This window comes from Phytophthora cinnamomi (assembly GCF_018691715.1).
Source record: "Phytophthora cinnamomi strain GKB4 chromosome Unknown Contig10, whole genome shotgun sequence".
In the NCBI taxonomy this organism is placed as follows: Eukaryota; Oomycota; class Peronosporomycetes; order Peronosporales; family Peronosporaceae; genus Phytophthora; species Phytophthora cinnamomi.
In genome coordinates, this window is record NW_027150943.1 from 1,412,836 (window position 1) to 1,429,637 (window position 16,802).

Here is a 16,802-nt window from a genome sequence, read left to right on the forward strand (position 1 = left end):
GTTCGGGTTGGAGTGAGCAGACGTACATCGAGAACACGGCCAAGATATATCAAGAGCGCACGAAACAACCGTTCGAGTATCTTGCTGCTTGGAAAGAGCTGCGCAACAAGCCAAAGTGGAGCGGTAAAACGACTACATCTCTTCCGGCCGGTAAAAAATGCAAAGCAGCTGTAGACGGCTCTTTGGCGCGTCCAGGGGGCAGAAAGCAGCTAAGAAGAAGGCTCAAAGCGACACCAGATTTCCGGTGGACGTGCATTTGCGCTTTGTAAAAGCGTCAGAGAAAAAGGCAGATATATTGGAGCACCAACTTCACTACAGCCTGTTCATGCAAGCACCGGACAGCGAGGAGTCGAAGGAGTATTTTGCCCTACGACGCAAAGCCATTCTTGCGAAGCTTCGTGCTGCTGGCAGTAAGGCCATGGTGGCCGTGAATACTGGCTTGTTGGAGCATGTGGAGAATCATGATGCGACTAACCACGTTGGCGAAGACAGCAACGAGCAATTGTTGTGCAATCACTTGTACAACGCCACGCAAACCTCAGCCGCCAAAGGGAACAATCCGAACGCATCTTTCGTCTTGGATGCAGCGACTTTAACTTAGTTCATCCACGACCACGGTAACTTCGCTATTTGCTATCGCCAAACATTTGCCAAATGTGCTCAATCAAGTCGTTTTTCAAAGCGAAGTGTGAGTTTTCATCTTCCACAGCAAGCAACTCTTGTATGATGTTTGTGACGGGGCATGTTCCGTGGGGGGCTGGTGGCGCTGGGCCCACCCAACCATCTTCATATAGATAGTTGTTGTTCAATGTACTGTCACCGATTTCATCTTCGATAATCATGTTGTGAAGAATTATGCATGTCATTACAACTTCACCCATTGCATTGACACTCCACAGTTTGCAAGGCACAGCGAGTATACGAAATCGTTGCTGCAATACACCAAAAGCACGTTCAATATCTTTTCGAATTGCTTCATGAACTGTTTTAAATTTCTTATCCTTTTGGCTGTTTGGCTCAGATATACTTTCTTGAAAAATCTCCCATGCGGGATAGATTCCGTCTGTCAAGTAGTACGCTCTATCATACACTGCACCATTGACTCGAAAATGCACTATCGGAGCAGTACTATTCACCAAGTCATCCAATAATGGCGATCGTTCCAGTACATTTAGATCGTTGTTAGAGCCTGGCGTTCCGAAAAACGCATGCCATATCCATAGTGTTTGCGATGCCACTGCCTCAAGAATGACTGTCTTTGACTTTTCTTTGCCTTTGAATGCTCCAGCCCAAGCAGTTGGGCAGTTCTTCCACGACCAATGCATGCAATCAAGGCTCCCAATCATTCCCGGAAACCCGCGTGCAGCATTCTCTGCTAGCAGCATTTCCAAATCAAATCGGGTCGGTTTACGAAGATATTCGGGCCCGAAAATTCGCATTATGGCGTTGCAAAAGTTTTTCATCGTTTCCAACACTGTAGATTCACCAATGCGTATCAATTCGTCAAGCTGGTCTGCACAGGCACCGTAAGCGAGCATGCGCAAAGCGCAAGTTACTTTTTGCTCAGGTAGGAAGCCAAGGAGACCAGTGGCATGAGACCGTTGAGTGAAATAGTTGCTCTTGCTGTCCTCCACTAGAGCATCAACAATTCGCTCAAAGAGATAGCGGCGCATCCTAAACCAGCGACGAAAATCATTTGCACCAACACAGCACATTAGCTCTGTACATCATGCACTTCTAAAGCGTGGTCTCGTACGCTCGTCATAGGTTGGATTTTCACCAAAGTAGTCTGCCATCAACAGCTCCCCCCGTTTGGCCCGCTTTCGCTCCTTGTCCGCACGCTTCCCGGGCTGTGAGCCCCCGTGCTTGCGCTTGGTGCCAGCTAGTATCGTTGGTAAGATGAACAGCCGAAAGTATTCGTCATCCGAGTCGTCTTCTCCGTCAAAAACACCGGGCACCAACGATGGAAATGCCGCCATTGATCTTGGTGGTTCGCGAGGCAGGATACAGGGGCGAATAAGACTGTGAGTTAAGACCTTCCGCTGGAGAATCCAAAGGGCTGCCAGGTCTTATTTTAAAACTCGGGTCTTAATACCAGCGAAGGGTCGCAGTTAAGACTCAGGATAAGACTTGCCAGTGGAGATGCCCTAAGAGCATCTCCAGCGGCAGGTCTTAAAGGCAGTTTTATCCTAAAAGTAGCGCAGTTAAGACTTGGCCTAGTCTTAAAGCTCCCAGCGGCAGGTCTTAAAGCAGGTTTTAACTTCATGAGGTCCCAAAGGATGAGACTCGGGTCTTAAAATAAGACTCGAGTTTTAACGCCGGATGGGTGCAGATTCGAATCGTCGCGGGGAGGATTGCAGCAGCAATGGGGAAGGGCGTGGTGTGGAGCGAGCATGAGACTCTTCAGCTGTGTCTCACGTGGCTAGCGACTTCAGAAGACCCAATACGCGGAGCTGGTCAGAAGAAGGCAACATTCTTTGAGCGCGTTTAAGACCTTCAGGCCTACCCAGAATGCGTATTTGAAGTTGCTAACTAAACATTTGCAATATGAGTTTTGCGACTTTCGGGTTTGATTGCACGTTGGTACGAAGTAGGTCGCACAAAGGTGCAGTAGTACAATTGCACGATTTCAAAAGTACCTAGTAGTAATACTACGTAGACCTGAACTCGGGCCAAAAGCTTGTATCTAAGTACTAAGTAGAAGTACTATAGCATTTCGGCTCTACATTTCCATAAACCAGGCTCTAATCACTTTTTATCGTTAGCGCTAAATTACGTTGCAGTTGTGTTTGACGAATACTTCTTTATCGGTGCGTCTGTTTTCCGTTCTCATACGTCGGCTATTCAAGATAATTACGCCCGTATATAAAAATCCTACATAGAATTGAAAGCATTTGAGAGCAGTCCAACCTTTCACAGTTAACAATCTTGTATGGATGTATACCTTTAAAAATAATAATTATGATTACCTAAGCGGCTGAACCACTGAAAACAGCACACAAAAGTGTCTAAATTGCTGGAAGATGTAAACGTACTGGCAGTTTTCTACGAGCAATTTCGATACGAGAGGTCATGATTCGGATACAACTTCAATCACACAAACCAATTTCTATACTATGCCGAAGGCTACGCGCTTAAGAGAAAATCAGTCCTTCTCGTAACACAGCGCCAACTGAGGTTGAGACCACTTACAACTAGCCATAATTTACCATTTTCGCCTTTCTACTTTTAGTACTGTTATAGTACTTTGGGCTCAGAAAAGTTGAACTTGGTACTAGGCAATTTCTGCGGCTACGCATTGAAAATGTAGATAGTACTATATTAATAGTTCTATTACTATAGTACTTTCAAAGTTCTACTATTGTTCTGGTACTTTGATTACGACGAGACCTTGAGTCGATCACGCCACCACTCTCACATGCTGACTCGAGATTTTGAGTCACAAAAACACTAGTCAGCACCAAAAATTGACTTTTTTGGCGCCGTTTTGATCCACATCAAGCTTCGCTTCGAGTGCTCTAGGCATGGACGCCCGCAGCAGCAGCCCGACTGACGCGCTTCTCGGCCTGACCGGCAGTTCTGTGGACCCCGCAGTAGCCGGCGGTGCGTGTCGTTCACTCCATACATGTACATGTATCGATAACGAGCTGCCCTTTAACTTACCTCGTTTGATCGATTCGCCTCCCTAGAAACCCTAAGCGGAGCCAACCAAGCGCGTCGAGGGATCGGGGGCCAAATGGACGACGCCGACTTGAATTTCTTGTCCGAGCTGCTGTCTCCAGACCCGAACGCTCTCAGCATCGTGCCCGTGGTGAATGCAGCGTCGTCGCCGCCATCGTCATCGTCATCGCACAGTGCCGACAGTAGTAACAGCGCCAACAGCGCGAGCTCGCGTGACGAGTTGCATGGCACACGGGACGCACAGCGGAAGCGGAAGCTAGCGTCATCCCCGGGGTCTGCAGAAGACGACGCTCTGATGGGGGACCGGGAGGAGAGACGCCGATTGCTTGGCGCTAAGAACGCACGCACATATCGCTCTCGAAAGAAGGTACGCTCTGCTGGCTCTACTTACTCTATTCTGTGGCATTGTGATATTGAGCTGGCTGGTGTTGGTGACTTAGAACGAGCTGGTGACGCTGAGGGAGCAAGTGCATCGCTTCGAGGACCAGCTGAAGACGCTGCGTCTAAAGCACAACGTCCTGCGAGCTGATAGCGCGGTAGCGTGCTGGGAAGAGAAGGCTATCGCACAGCGCCTTAAACGCCGTCAATCGGAGGAGATTAACGGGCAGCTACAACTGGCGCTATTCGCTCACACCGGTTACGTCAAGAACCTCAAGTCGATATTCACCGACTCGGCACCTCCAAGCACGGCACTCAACATGCGGCACTTCCTGCACAAGTACACGCACTTGCGAAAAGACCCCCAGCTTCGTGCGCGTGACCTGGAAGCTATCGGAACGGCTGCGAAGATAGATCGGGCGATGCAAGTGGTTCTGCGTGAAACTTCGACGGTCCCAGTGTCGACATCTCCAGAAATTTTGTTCCAAGAGCTTAACCTCGGCACAGAGGGTCTCGGCAAGACGAGCACCGCGGTATATGCCTTCAACACGAGAAACGCAAGCAAAGCATTCAATGTGGCATGCAAGGCTATCCTGAGTACGTGCGGGGTTTGGCCCGATCATACGCGCGTAGAAACCTCCACCAAGTTTATCGAGGTGCCTCCAACCCCGTTCAACGTTCTGTACGGCATGACAAAGCATCGCTACGAACACAATTTCACGAAGGAGCAAACTTGCACTGAGGCAAGGGATCTTTACTACTCACGCATGACCGGATCGTGCGGCGTAATGGTCTGGGACTTTGTCGATGCGGACGACCTGTACCCGTTGAAGGGTAGCACGTTCATCAAGCGTAACACCGTCGGAGCGTGAGTTTGCTGCATTGCTTCTTCTGTATTACGTTGGCAAGTACTGACCTCGTACTCGACGTAAATAAAACTCAGGTTGGTGCTACGCCCCGAGGTGTGCCCGGATGGCGTGGAGCGCATCGTTTGCCGAAGTATATGCACGGATATGCAAATTCTCGTGAATATGCCCAAACCGCCGCTGAAAGTTGCCGAGTTCGCCCGATTGGAGGATATGATGCTGTTCGAGGCGATCAAGGAGGGGGCAACGGACTGGCAGGATGCATGCATTGCTGCTGTGTGAACTTTCGAGTCAAGTAGAGTTAAATACATCCAATTACTGACAGAGTGTAGAAAAGTTTGCTGGCATGACTAAATCGTTGATTACCGAATCAAACCATGTGGGGTAACTGAATCGATGCTAAAAAATAGGCGACAGTTCTTGCAGTAATTTGAAGCCCCACAAACATGGAGGAGGATGCCGGCATCGTGCGACGTGAGCCGCTGACGGTGGCCAACGAGCAGGATGTAGGCGAGCACTCGACAGAACTACAAAATCCTGCGTCCGTAGGTCTTGGCACATTCGATACTGGTGCGGAAATGCAGTCTAAACCCGCGCCTATTCCTGTGAATAACTTGCTGTTTTGATGCGCAGACTTCCTGGTACCGGGGTATATGGAGATGCAGGCTGGAACGATGGAGGCAATGGCGCTGCCGCTTAGTGATTCTGGTCTCATATCACACAACGGAGAGGGGGGAACATGCAACCAGGTGGAAGACCTGGACATGAACTTCTTGTCGGACTTGTTCCAGCCGGACAGCAGCGCCGCAGTGGAATCTTTTCCCACACACATCGAGTCAGTGGAGTTGTCGCCGACACCAGACAGTCTTAGCAGCGATGTAGCTGGTAATAGCAGCGGAACCGATGAGGTGGTTGGTGCTGGTGCTGGTGCTGCAAGACCAAAGAGGGCGATGGAATCCCTTTCGTCAGGCTCATCATCGTCGGCTACGCCGGAGTTTGTGGAAGCTGGACCCAGTGGTGAACAAGAAGGACAATTAGTAGACCGGAAGACTAGACGCCGAGCGCAGATTGCCAGCAGTGCGCGCCGAGTGCGGAGCCGAAAGAAAGTGGGTTGGTTAACGCATAGCTGACGTTATTAACTCTTGGCTAACTGCAGCTTGTGCTTTTGTTGCTTTACTACTCAGAATGAAATGGTGGCACTGAAGACGGAGGCTACCTGTCTTGAGCAACAATTAGAAACTCTCCGCTCTATACACAAGCAATTGCGTGCGAATAGCGCAGTGGCGGCGTGGGAGGAGAGGGCTATCGCACAGCGCCTTAAACGTCGCCAAGCGGAGGATCTTAACGAGCAGCTACAACAGGCACTGTACGCTTACAGCGGTCATGTTAAAAGCCTCAATTCGATATTCACCGAGTCGGCTCCCCCCAGCGCAGCACTCAACATGGGACTCTTTCTTCACAAGTACACGCACTTACGGAAAGACCCCCAGCTTCGTGCACGTGACCTGGAAGCTGTTGGAACGGCCGAGAAGCTAGATCGGGCGATGCAAGTGGTTCTGCGTGAAACCTCGACGGTCCCAGCCACAACATCTCCGGAGATCTTATTCCAAGAGCTCAACCTAGGGATAGATGGTCTCGGCAAGACAAGTACCGCGGTGTACGCCTTCAACACAAGGAATGCAGGCAAAGCATTCAATGTGGCATGCAAGGCTATCCTGACTACGTGCGTGATTTGGTCTGATTATACCTGCGTGGAAACCTCCACCAGGTTTATCGAGGTGCCTCCAACCCCGTTCAACGTTCTTTATAGCATGTCGAAGCACCGCTACGTGCACAACTACATGAACGTGCAGGCTTGCATCGAAACAAGGGATCTTTACTACTCACGCATGATCGGTTTGTGCGGCGTAATGGTCTGGGACTTTGTCGATGCGGACGACCTGTACCCGTTGAAGAGCAGTACGTTCATCAAGCGTAACACCGTCGGAGCGTGAGTCTACAGTAGTATTTATCCTGCAATGGTAGCGGTAATTACTCACCTCGTGCACGATGTAAATGAAACCCAGGTTGGTACTTCGCCCTGAAGTGTGCCCGGACGGTGTGGAGCGCATAGTTTGCCGAAGTATCTGCACCGAAATGAAAAACTTCGGGAACATGCCCAGACCGGCCCTGAAAGTTGCCGAGTCCGCCCGACTTGAGGACATGCTGATCTTCGAGGAAATGAAGGAAGGAGCAACCGACTGGCAGGAGCAAATGTAAATACGGGGTTGAGCCAGAGTGTGCAAAGTTTGCAAAAGTTTTGCACTTGCTTTACAAAAGTTAGCAAACTGTTGATTAGCAAATCATACATCATGTGGTACACGGTACCAGCGTTAATCGTCATTTCTTTTTCGCCACTTTTGTATCGGAGCGCTAGCATGGACGAGAGCTTCGACACCGCGCGACGTGAGTCGCCGATGGCTGTCACCGAGCAGGACGGGGGTAAATACCCGACAGCACTGCGAAACGTTGCACCTTCTGGCCTCGGGGCGCTCGATGCCGGTGCAGAAATGCAGCCTAGAAGCGCCGTTATTCCGTTTGATGTTAACTAATTGTCTCAATGAACTGTGCAGACTTCCTAGTGCCGGGCGATATGGAGCTGCAGGCTGGGCCGCTGGACGAGACGCCTCTGCAGCTTAATGCTTGTGGACTGATGACGCTCAACGGGGAGGAGGGGGCGTGCGGCCAGGGGGACGACCTGGACATGAACTTCTGGTCGGACTTGTTGCAGCCGGACAGCAGCGCTGGAGTGGAACCTTTGCCCACAAACCACGGGTCGGGGAACTCGTCACCGACGGCGGACAGTCTCAGTAGTGACATGACTGACAACTGCAGCAACACTGACGAATCAAACAAAAAAGAGAGTGGTGCTGGAAGACCGAAGAGACCCAAGAAGTCACTGTCACCGGGCTCCTCGTCTTCATCCTCGCTGGAAATCGTAGAAGCTGAGCCGGATGCTGAACATGAAAGAGGGCCGGTAGATCGCAAGGCCAGACGCCGAGCGCAGGTTGCTAGCAGCGCACGTCGACTGCGTTGCCGAAAGAAGGTGGGTGGGGTTTCTGAATGTAGGTGACGGGGTTCTATCGCCCATCGACTAACTCTAGGTTTTCTTTTCTGGTTGCTTCTGCCTACCTACTCAGTATGAGATGATGACACTGAAGACCGAGGCTACGCTCCTCGAGCAACAATTGGAAACCCTCCGGTCAAAGCACAAGCAGATGCGCGCGAATAACGCCGTGGCGGCGTGGGAGGAGAGGGCCATTGCGCAGCGCCACAGGCGGCGACAAGCTGAAAATCTAAACGAACAGCTCCGACAGGCACTCTTTATGCAGAGTGGCTTCGTGCGCAACCTCAGGTCGATGTTCTCGGAGGCGATGCCTTGCAGCATTGAGTTGAACATGCGTAACTTCTTGCACACGCCCACACGCTTGCTAAGTGACCCGAATTCACGAGTACGCAATTTGGAGCGAGTCTGCACCGATGCGAAACTGGACATGGCCAAGCAAATCATTTTGCAGGAGACTGGTGGCATTAAGCCATGGACGACACCCCACATTGCCTGCCAGCAGATTGATCTAGGACGCGATGGTTTCGGGATGACCACGGTCGCGGTTTACGCAATGGAAACAAGAAACGCATGCAAAACGTTCAAAGCCGCATGCAGTGCCATCATGAATTGTGGGGCGGTGTGGCCTAACTATACGCTCGTGACCTCCTCGCTGAAGGCCGTTGAATTGCCCCCGACGAAGCTCAACATTCGCTACGGAGTGTCCCGCAACATCTACCAGAGCGACACCACGGGAGACCCCGTTTCCGTGGAGAGCCGGGAGATCTCCTACTTCCGAATGACCGAGGACTGCGGTATCTTCGTGTGGGATTATGTGGATTCTGATGACCTGAACCCTCTGCAAAAGGATACGAAGGCTATGCGCTGCACTATTGGAGCGTAAGCACTACTTGTTCGCATCGCCCGTTGATCCAAAACTAACATATTGATTTTCTGCGCTGTAGGGTGCTGGTGCGACCGGAGATCTGCATGGACGGTGTGGAGCGCATAGTTTGCCGCAACATTTGCACGAAGGTGCACATGGTGGATTCAGCGGTGGTGACACCAGCCCTGGAGCGGTTTTCGAAGTCAAGACAACTGTGCGCACAGATCTGCGGCTCGTTGGTGTACGAGAGCATCAAAACTGCTTCTGCAGCGAACTAAATTGGACGCTACCCGCCGCAATGCGTACCATCATTTACGCACGGCCTCAATTTGCCAACAATATGGGACGGGAACTTCTTACGAGTGTTGCAATGAACCGTGGTTTACGGTACAAGGTTGGCTGAGAGGCCATTTTCTTTATGTAATGTAAATCGTGAGTTTAACGCCATAGAAACGTTCATGGGAGATAAGGACTACAACCAATTTCGTGTTGCGTCTGTACCCATCTCTGTTTCTTCGCGTTGCTCAGCAACTGAGACGAATTTGCAATTAAAAGTGGCAGGTCCGGAGAGCAGAAGTTTTGTACTTTTTGGTATTGTTTAGTGAAATGACTACAACAGCAGGATTACTACAATCCGCTACGCCGATGCTAACCAGTCAAAACGCCTTCCAACCAGTTTCGTATCACTTTTTATCTTGAATCCACTATACTCTCTTCAGAATCTGGCAATTTCCGGTTTCTGCAGTGATGAGACACGCCCAAGGGGTAGGACTGGTCCAGAGCGTGTATTGACGGGGTATTATGTTGTGGAGGTGATGGCATTTTCTAACGCTGAAAGCTCGGCTGGTTAACTGGCACGGTTTATTGAGGGCCGTTGTGCTTGACGTGGGTTCGAGTCCCCGCGAGTCCATCGGAGCAGGGCTTGTCGCCATGCAGTAACACACGGTTAATTCTTCGCGCACAAGTGAACCCTCGCTACAGCAGAGTCTTAAGTTTTTTGTGTGCACTTGGGCGCCATATTGGCAAACGAGCACCCCACAAAAAAAAACAGATATAGAAAATGATAGGTTCTGCGCCGTTCTAGTGTTCTAGGTAAACATCAAACGATGGCTTCGTCGAGCATCTGAGCTCCTGCTCGCTTTGTGCGGCATCTAGCTTCACTTTCGTCTTCGTTGAGCGGCTCTTGTTCATCTGCTGTCTCGCCGCCCTCTTCGGTTTGCTTGCAAACTCCTGGATGATCTCCTGTAAGTGAGGGAAACGCTGCGTTGCTGACCATGTTCCGTCAACACCAAGCGTTAAGCCACATCGCATCATAGTGATGTCATGGGAATGGATGAGCAGGAACCAAACTACTTGCCCAAGACGAGCCCAGTTCAGACAGACTAATTATGAATATTTGTGCCCAGACTAAATATGGACATCGTGATTTCTGTAGCACATGAATTAGTCTGGCCTAGACTAATTTTGAAGACTGGCTAATGTTGAGCCCAGACTCATTACTGTAGGCACTGTAGTACCAAGCATGTTGACGCGGCAAGGTATTTCTTGGCCTTAAACTGGACGATGGCTCAAAAAGTAGGCATCTTGTTCGTAAAGCCGTCACGAGGCAGGAAACCGTGTGGCGACAAACTGCAACTGTCCAAAAATAGTTGTATTTAAGAGCATAGATTCCGTAAGGACTACAACGAATTTCGTGTTTCCAACCACTTTCGTGTCGCTGTAATTTGACCTATAGCAGCTTGGCATTCAGGCCAGAGCAGTTCTATTGGTCAGCCTGTGAATTACATAAATACATCTATGTTCAAAATTAGTCTGTCTGTTTGGAAGACAGACTAATTGTTGTGAGTGGGGAAAAATCGATGTTCAATTTTAGTCTGGCCCAGACTAATTATTGTAAGTACTGTACACTATAATTTATGGTAAGTGCGATTGTAGACGTGTAAACCTATACTGATGACACTAACGCAATTATAGAGGCTACAGTCAGCGCGGTCACTTCCGACGGGGGGGGTATGCCAATAAAATAACCCGCTTCACATTAGGGGTTGTCAATTGTGCAGCAGCAAGCAAATTTTTTTTTGCAGCATGACCAGATTTTTTTGCGGCCAACTGATTGGCTGAGAGTGCTTTTTGCTACCTGCACAAAAATCGACTGCAGCAGCAAGTATATTTTTTTTCCGCGGCCGCCGAAGATCGTGCGCCATTTGAACACCCGCAAGAAACTCGATGACGCGCTTCACTCGCACTGTCCGCGCTGATGTGGCCAACAACGATGTCGGGGATGAAGATCCTGAAGCAGCAGGCGTTCGTGGTGGCGTTACGCAGGCTGGCGATTAATCGTCTCGTGATTGGCGTAAAAGGATTCGCGAAGAGTCGCCAAAAACAATTCTACTTGCTGCTGCACAATTGACAACCCCTACTTATATAAGTCCGAAAGTCATTTTTTAAAGGTAATTTTGAGCTGGAAAATGGTAAGCACTCAGGACTGCTCACTCGCGCTCGCAATGCATTGACGCTCACTTAAAACAGACCAAGTCCGACGGACTGCTGTCTCAAAATTGCGCACAAGCGAGCCATTATACGAAAGTCCGAGGCCTGTCCGTCCATGACGCACGCGGAACAGCAGCGTGGATGGCGACTCTCTTTCGCTTGCGCATTAAACCTGCTCGATACACAATCAGCGGCACCAAGCAGAACGCGTCAACCCCCACGATCGTCACGTACGGCCACGACAGCCAGCGTAAGCCAAACAAAGTAACATCGCCTCAGCTAGAAAAGTGACGATGTACAAGTGGACGAGGTTATCCTTCGCCTGTCAAACATACACAGTAGGCAGTATAGGTTCGTCAAATCTTGTCTCCGCCAATAATACATGTCACTTCAGACATTTATGCGTGTACCCATGTGTCGGAAGCGGGCGCGGTGTCTGTATAAGTAGCGTTGTTTGGGAGCAAGTTCGGAGTGTTCACAAATCTGTTTGGAATGCTTGGATCTTTTTCGAGCAAATTAATGTACTCCGATTTGCACACTGACTGCATTCGATTGTAGCGGTAGGTACGCAGTACAAATCTAGAATATCCCTTCTGTCATTCTCTTACCAGCGCCTCTTCGTCTGCGAAGGCGTAAAGCCATCCGTTCAGTTATTCCAGGACCGCAGTGTCTGCTTTTCTATGGCTTTTTACGCGACGCACCAGCCTCAATGGGTAGGGAGGGTTTAGCTTGATCTTGTCCTGGTTCAGGTGTGACGAGGCTCGCTCAGATCTTTCCAGCGAACCCGTCAATAGCCTGCCGCCAACGCACTCTATGTCCCACGCACGACCCTTAGTGGATGGGAGAGGGCAGCTGGCTTCAAGGAACCGCCGCTTCAACAAGAACTGGCTCGGAGACCATGGACACACTCTCGGCCGAAGCCCCAGGTCTCAGCTCAGCTATTTCGCTGAGACTATTGCAACTCTGAAGCCACGATGACTGAAGTTGACTATGGATTGGCTTGACCCCTGTGAAGTTTGGATTGCGGTCACCCCGCTGAGGTCAGACGTCCCGAAAAAAAAAACACCTGTTGATGGCTGGATGCGCGGCAAACAGAGCCGACCTGGTCTCAGCTGAACTCGCTGCAGCTTGGCTGAGAGTCGGCCAGCTTTGGTGGTGAAGGCGCTGAAGTCTCCAAGTCTCAGCTGGAAGAACTGAAGTCCCCGGGTCTCAGCTTGGATCACTGAGACTAGCTGGTCTCAGCTGAAGCCAGTTGGTTTCAGATCTCACTACTCTGAGCTTGGGTGGTCTCAGCCGGAACAGCTGGAATCTGTATGTCTCGGCTCCGATGTTTCAGCGGGATGTGCTTGGGCTCAGCGGACGCTCCGGAGTCTCAGTTTGGCGACCCAGGTCTCAGATGATGCGGACACTGGTGGACATTTATGCTGGGTGTCTCAGTTGGAATCTCGCCTGAGACTATGGGGGCTCAGTGTGGCCGATGGGTACACGGTGAATGCGCGCTGCTGGAGGGTCGCGTCATCAATGACGACGGACTCATATATCAGCCGGGATGGGACCAGCTGTACCCAGGTTACGGCACACTTTCGGCCAATGAGTCACCGGGGATCAGCCACTCATCACTGAAGCTTCGTTGAAGATCTGCTGAACCCATGCCTGACCACGCTGGATTTTGCTGAGCTCGGCCCAGTATTGGCTAAAACTCAGGTTGAAGCGCCGAATGCCTTAGGCACACTGGCAGCTCTCAAGATGGTCTTAGCACCCTTTGTGGGTCCTCTCTGAACGGCGCTGTGCGCCCCCACTTGATAGGTCTTTGTTGGCATGTGTGATAATTGAATCAGAATCGAATTTGCCCCGAAGGACGCAAGTGGGAGTGTTTCCTTGTGTAAAGGGGTGCCCAGGACCGGTTCCATCAAAACTCAACCCCATATAGTATTTTTGGGTGTGACTCGGTGTGAGGAGGAGCTTAATTAGCTATTTTATATTATTACGTGATCTGGACGACATTACCGACACGTATTTCGTATTTTCGGTGAGTAAGTGACTCTCCTGAGGTTTCGGCGAAGCGACTACGCGGGGGCTGAGATAGGCTCAAGTCTTCAGTGCGGTTGCTGAATTTCGCTCATTTTGGAGCGCGGGCGTCCCTGGGTGCAGAGCGAGAACCCAGACTACGGACAGGCTCAAACCGAGCCAATTTTCTCGGGGCCACTCTAGGTCTGAGGGGCGAGTGAAGACCTGTGGAAGCGGCTCTCAGCTGGAGCCGCCGGAGGAAGTGAAAAAGCTACGGAGACCAGGTCCAAGGTCTCGGAAGGGGTGGACAAGTTACGTGTGGAGTGTCGTGAAGTGAAAAAGCTACGGAGACCAGGTCCAAGGTCTCGGAAGGGGTGGACAAGTTACGTGTGGAGTGTCGTGTTTTGTATTGGAGAAAACCCGGGGCAGATTGGGTTGGACACGTGCGAGCTGAGACCTGTTGAGTGGGGAGCAGGTTTCGTTTGGAGAGCGCTGGAGACATTTGAAGTGGGAACAAGGTTGCTGTGGCTGGCTGACGTCTGGGCCCAAAGCATAGCCCTAGGAAGAACCGTCAAGGGGATCGCAAGGGAGGTGCACACGCCGCGCCTGACCAAGGACCGGAGCTGGGAAATTTCATCCGAGCCGTTGTTGGGCTCAGCTGATATATTTCAGCTGAGACCCCAAGCCTCTGAGCCTTCTGAGCTCTAGTCCGACGTTCGGCGGTCTACGTTTATTCAAGGTTCGATCTGGAGAGCCGGGAATTGCCCGCACCTCGCCACATTTAACAGATAAGATATCTGTTAAAAGTTTTAGATACTTCCTCACCTTGGTGTAAGTCACACCAATGGATACATTGAAGTGGGCCACCACAATGAGTGGTCCACACATACCCAAAGATCCTATTGGTAGAAAGATGCTGCTTTCTACCAATTAGAGACGTGCATATGTGCGGGGTCTGACAGCCAGCCGCTGCCAACCCTTTTCATACATGATAAACAGTTTTAGCAGTTAGGAGGAAGATCAATTCACAAACAATACAGTTTTCATTTTACCTAATCAAGTCACTTGGAATCCTATCTTACTTAACTTATATTTGTGCATTCAAATATAATTAACCTAAGTAATTACGAAGTACTTACGCTTCCTCATACACGTTGCGCAACGTGTAAGCTAAAGTAGTGAGTCAGGTTAGACCCACTACACCTGGTAGCACTTTGTAGTCCGTCCAACGACCGACTGCTTGACGTTCGTACGCGGTGTACGAACGCGGAGCCGAGAACCACATGAGCACGGAGGTGCCCATGGAGAGCTCCAACACGCCTGCAACGCATGTTGCACGCGCTGACTGCCCCCACCTGTCTGACCCAGAGTGGGAAGCCCTCCAACGACTGTCAACAGTCATAGGAGAAGCGGCGATAGCTACGATGCTGCGTACGCTATCGCCGACGGAGCAACATGGTGTTGCTCTGGGGTTCATCATGAAGGAGCAGCGTGATGCTGCTTCCTCAGTGACGGCGTCGTCACGGACGACACCGCGTGCTCAATCATTGAAATTGAGCGTAAGCAATTACGTGGGAAGAGAGGGCGAGCCTCTCCTCCGGTGGCTTATCGAGCTCGACACAGCCATAGCGGCTCGACGCATCGTCGACCCGCTGTCGAAGGTCGCGTTCGCCATGTCCTGCCTTGGCGGACGCGCAAGGAGTTGGGCGTATGGGCGCCGACTCTCCGATCCTACGTGCTTCCGCACGTACGAAGTATTCAAAGAGGAGCTCAGACAAGCGTTTGAGCCCCCGCAAAACGAGTTCCGGTCGAGGGCGGAGTTCCTCGACCTTCAGCAGGGTAAGCATGACGTCCATGCTTACGCGCAGCGCGCACGATACTTGGGATCAAATATCGTGACTAACCCGATTGACGAGGCGACCAAGGTCGTCACGTTCATGAAAGGACTTAGAGATGGGCCCGTGAAGACCTATCTCTTCCGAGAGTACCCGAGTACTCTCGAAGCTGCAATCACCCTTGCCATGCAAGAAGAGTTTAGCCTGCGGCAGGCTAAACTCCATGCAAATGTACCGAGGCCGCAACCGCGCCCGGTAGCGAGGACGGGAGGTCCGGAGCCAATGGACCTCTCGAACGCAACAACTGCTGGTTACCAGCAGCAGGGAGGCAACGTGCGATGCTTCCGTTGCGGAAGGATCGGTCACTTTGCACGGGAGTGCACAGCTCCCATGCCCCCTGGAGGTGGCCGTCGTGGCGATGCTAGGCATCGCCGCGGACCAAAAAAAACGCGAACATCCAGTAGGCGCGGGGCGCCCTACTGGTAATGCAGTCGCGCGTGCCGACATCGGGCACGCGACACTGAGGACTGCAGCCCCCAGTGAGACCTGCTCTCACTGCAAGAAACAAGATGGCAGGCCGAACCTAGTCATCTTGAAGGTTTACTCGAAGAAAGCAAGTGACTCTCTTCGAGCTTTGGTAGATTCAGGCGCGTCGAATAACTTTGTTCGACTACGAAGCCTGTCGAGACTTGACTTCGAGGAGGTAGATACACCTCGAAGTCTTCTGAAGGCACGACTGGCAACAGGTGCCATCGTGAAGACCGAGAAGCGCGTCGTGAACGTGCGCTTCTCGTACAAACAACGAGTGTTTGTCGAACACTTTATCGTCCTGGACCTGGACGATAAGTTCGACGTAGTAATGGGCATGCCGTGGCTTGCACGGCATGATCCGGTGATAGACTGGAAGAAGCGCACGCTCGTGCGCTTCGGACGCGACAGCGGAACAGAGAGCGATGGCCCTGTTACCGCAGCGCACGCACCAGCAGGTGCGCGCGGCTCACCAGTCGAGACAGCGCTTAATGCTGCTGTCCCGGAGTGCCCGAGAAGTGCGCGAGGGCGCGCACAAGTGAAACCAACGCCGGCAATGCTGCCGACGCCAGAAGAAAAATATGTATTGGTTCCGGGAACCAACCCCCACGTTCAAGCGTGTAAGAACAGTCCCTGACCCGAAGAGGTCAGATCGACAACGATGCGTCGGCTCCGGGAGCCGACGCACCCTCGGTCATGAGGGGCTCCGCCAATGAATGGCGTCGAGGTGACGAAGGCGTGTCAACTCCGGGAGTTGACGCTGCAAACAGTGCGGACGGTTGCAAACGTACCGCACTGACGCAATTTGCATGCTGTCGTGCAACCGGGCTGCACGACGAAGCGCCATGCGATCAAGTCGGGCTTGATATCGCGCGCCCGCGGACAGGGTCCGCCGGCGGACAACTGTCCACGGCCGGGCCTGGACCAGAAGAACAACTGTGCGAAGCCGGGTTCCGCACAACATGAAGACGGCGCACGCGGAGAACGCTGCGCAAGTCTCGGTCCGGGACCGAGACGCAACAGGAACAGTCTGCTGGGCAGACTGG

The 16,802-nt window shown here is 51.6% G+C and overlaps 3 protein-coding genes across 3 annotated transcripts; all 3 read left to right on the plus strand.

Moving 5' to 3' along the window:
* Positions 1 to 3,524: 3,524 nt before the first annotated feature.
* IUM83_05872 (uncharacterized protein) lies at positions 3,525 to 5,207 on the plus strand (the record flags this gene model as incomplete). The annotated part of the gene is made up of 4 exons (XM_067930034.1): positions 3,525 to 3,603; positions 3,690 to 4,048; positions 4,122 to 4,927; positions 5,003 to 5,207. The coding sequence occupies 4 exons, from the start codon at positions 3,525 to 3,527 to the stop codon at positions 5,205 to 5,207; spliced, it is 1,449 nt and encodes a 482-aa protein (XP_067798269.1).
* Positions 5,208 to 5,371: 164 nt separating this feature from the next.
* Positions 5,372 to 7,184, plus strand: IUM83_05873 (uncharacterized protein; the record flags this gene model as incomplete). Its single annotated transcript, XM_067930035.1, has 4 exons — positions 5,372 to 5,495; positions 5,559 to 6,031; positions 6,110 to 6,915; positions 6,992 to 7,184. 4 exons carry the CDS (start codon positions 5,372 to 5,374, stop codon positions 7,182 to 7,184), a joined length of 1,596 nt encoding a protein of 531 aa, XP_067798301.1.
* A 158-nt stretch (positions 7,185 to 7,342) lies between these two features.
* Positions 7,343 to 9,174, plus strand: IUM83_05874 (uncharacterized protein; the record flags this gene model as incomplete). The annotated part of the gene is made up of 4 exons (XM_067930036.1): positions 7,343 to 7,466; positions 7,538 to 8,010; positions 8,105 to 8,910; positions 8,976 to 9,174. The coding sequence occupies 4 exons, from the start codon at positions 7,343 to 7,345 to the stop codon at positions 9,172 to 9,174; spliced, it is 1,602 nt and encodes a 533-aa protein (XP_067798302.1).
* Positions 9,175 to 16,802: the final 7,628 nt, after the last annotated feature.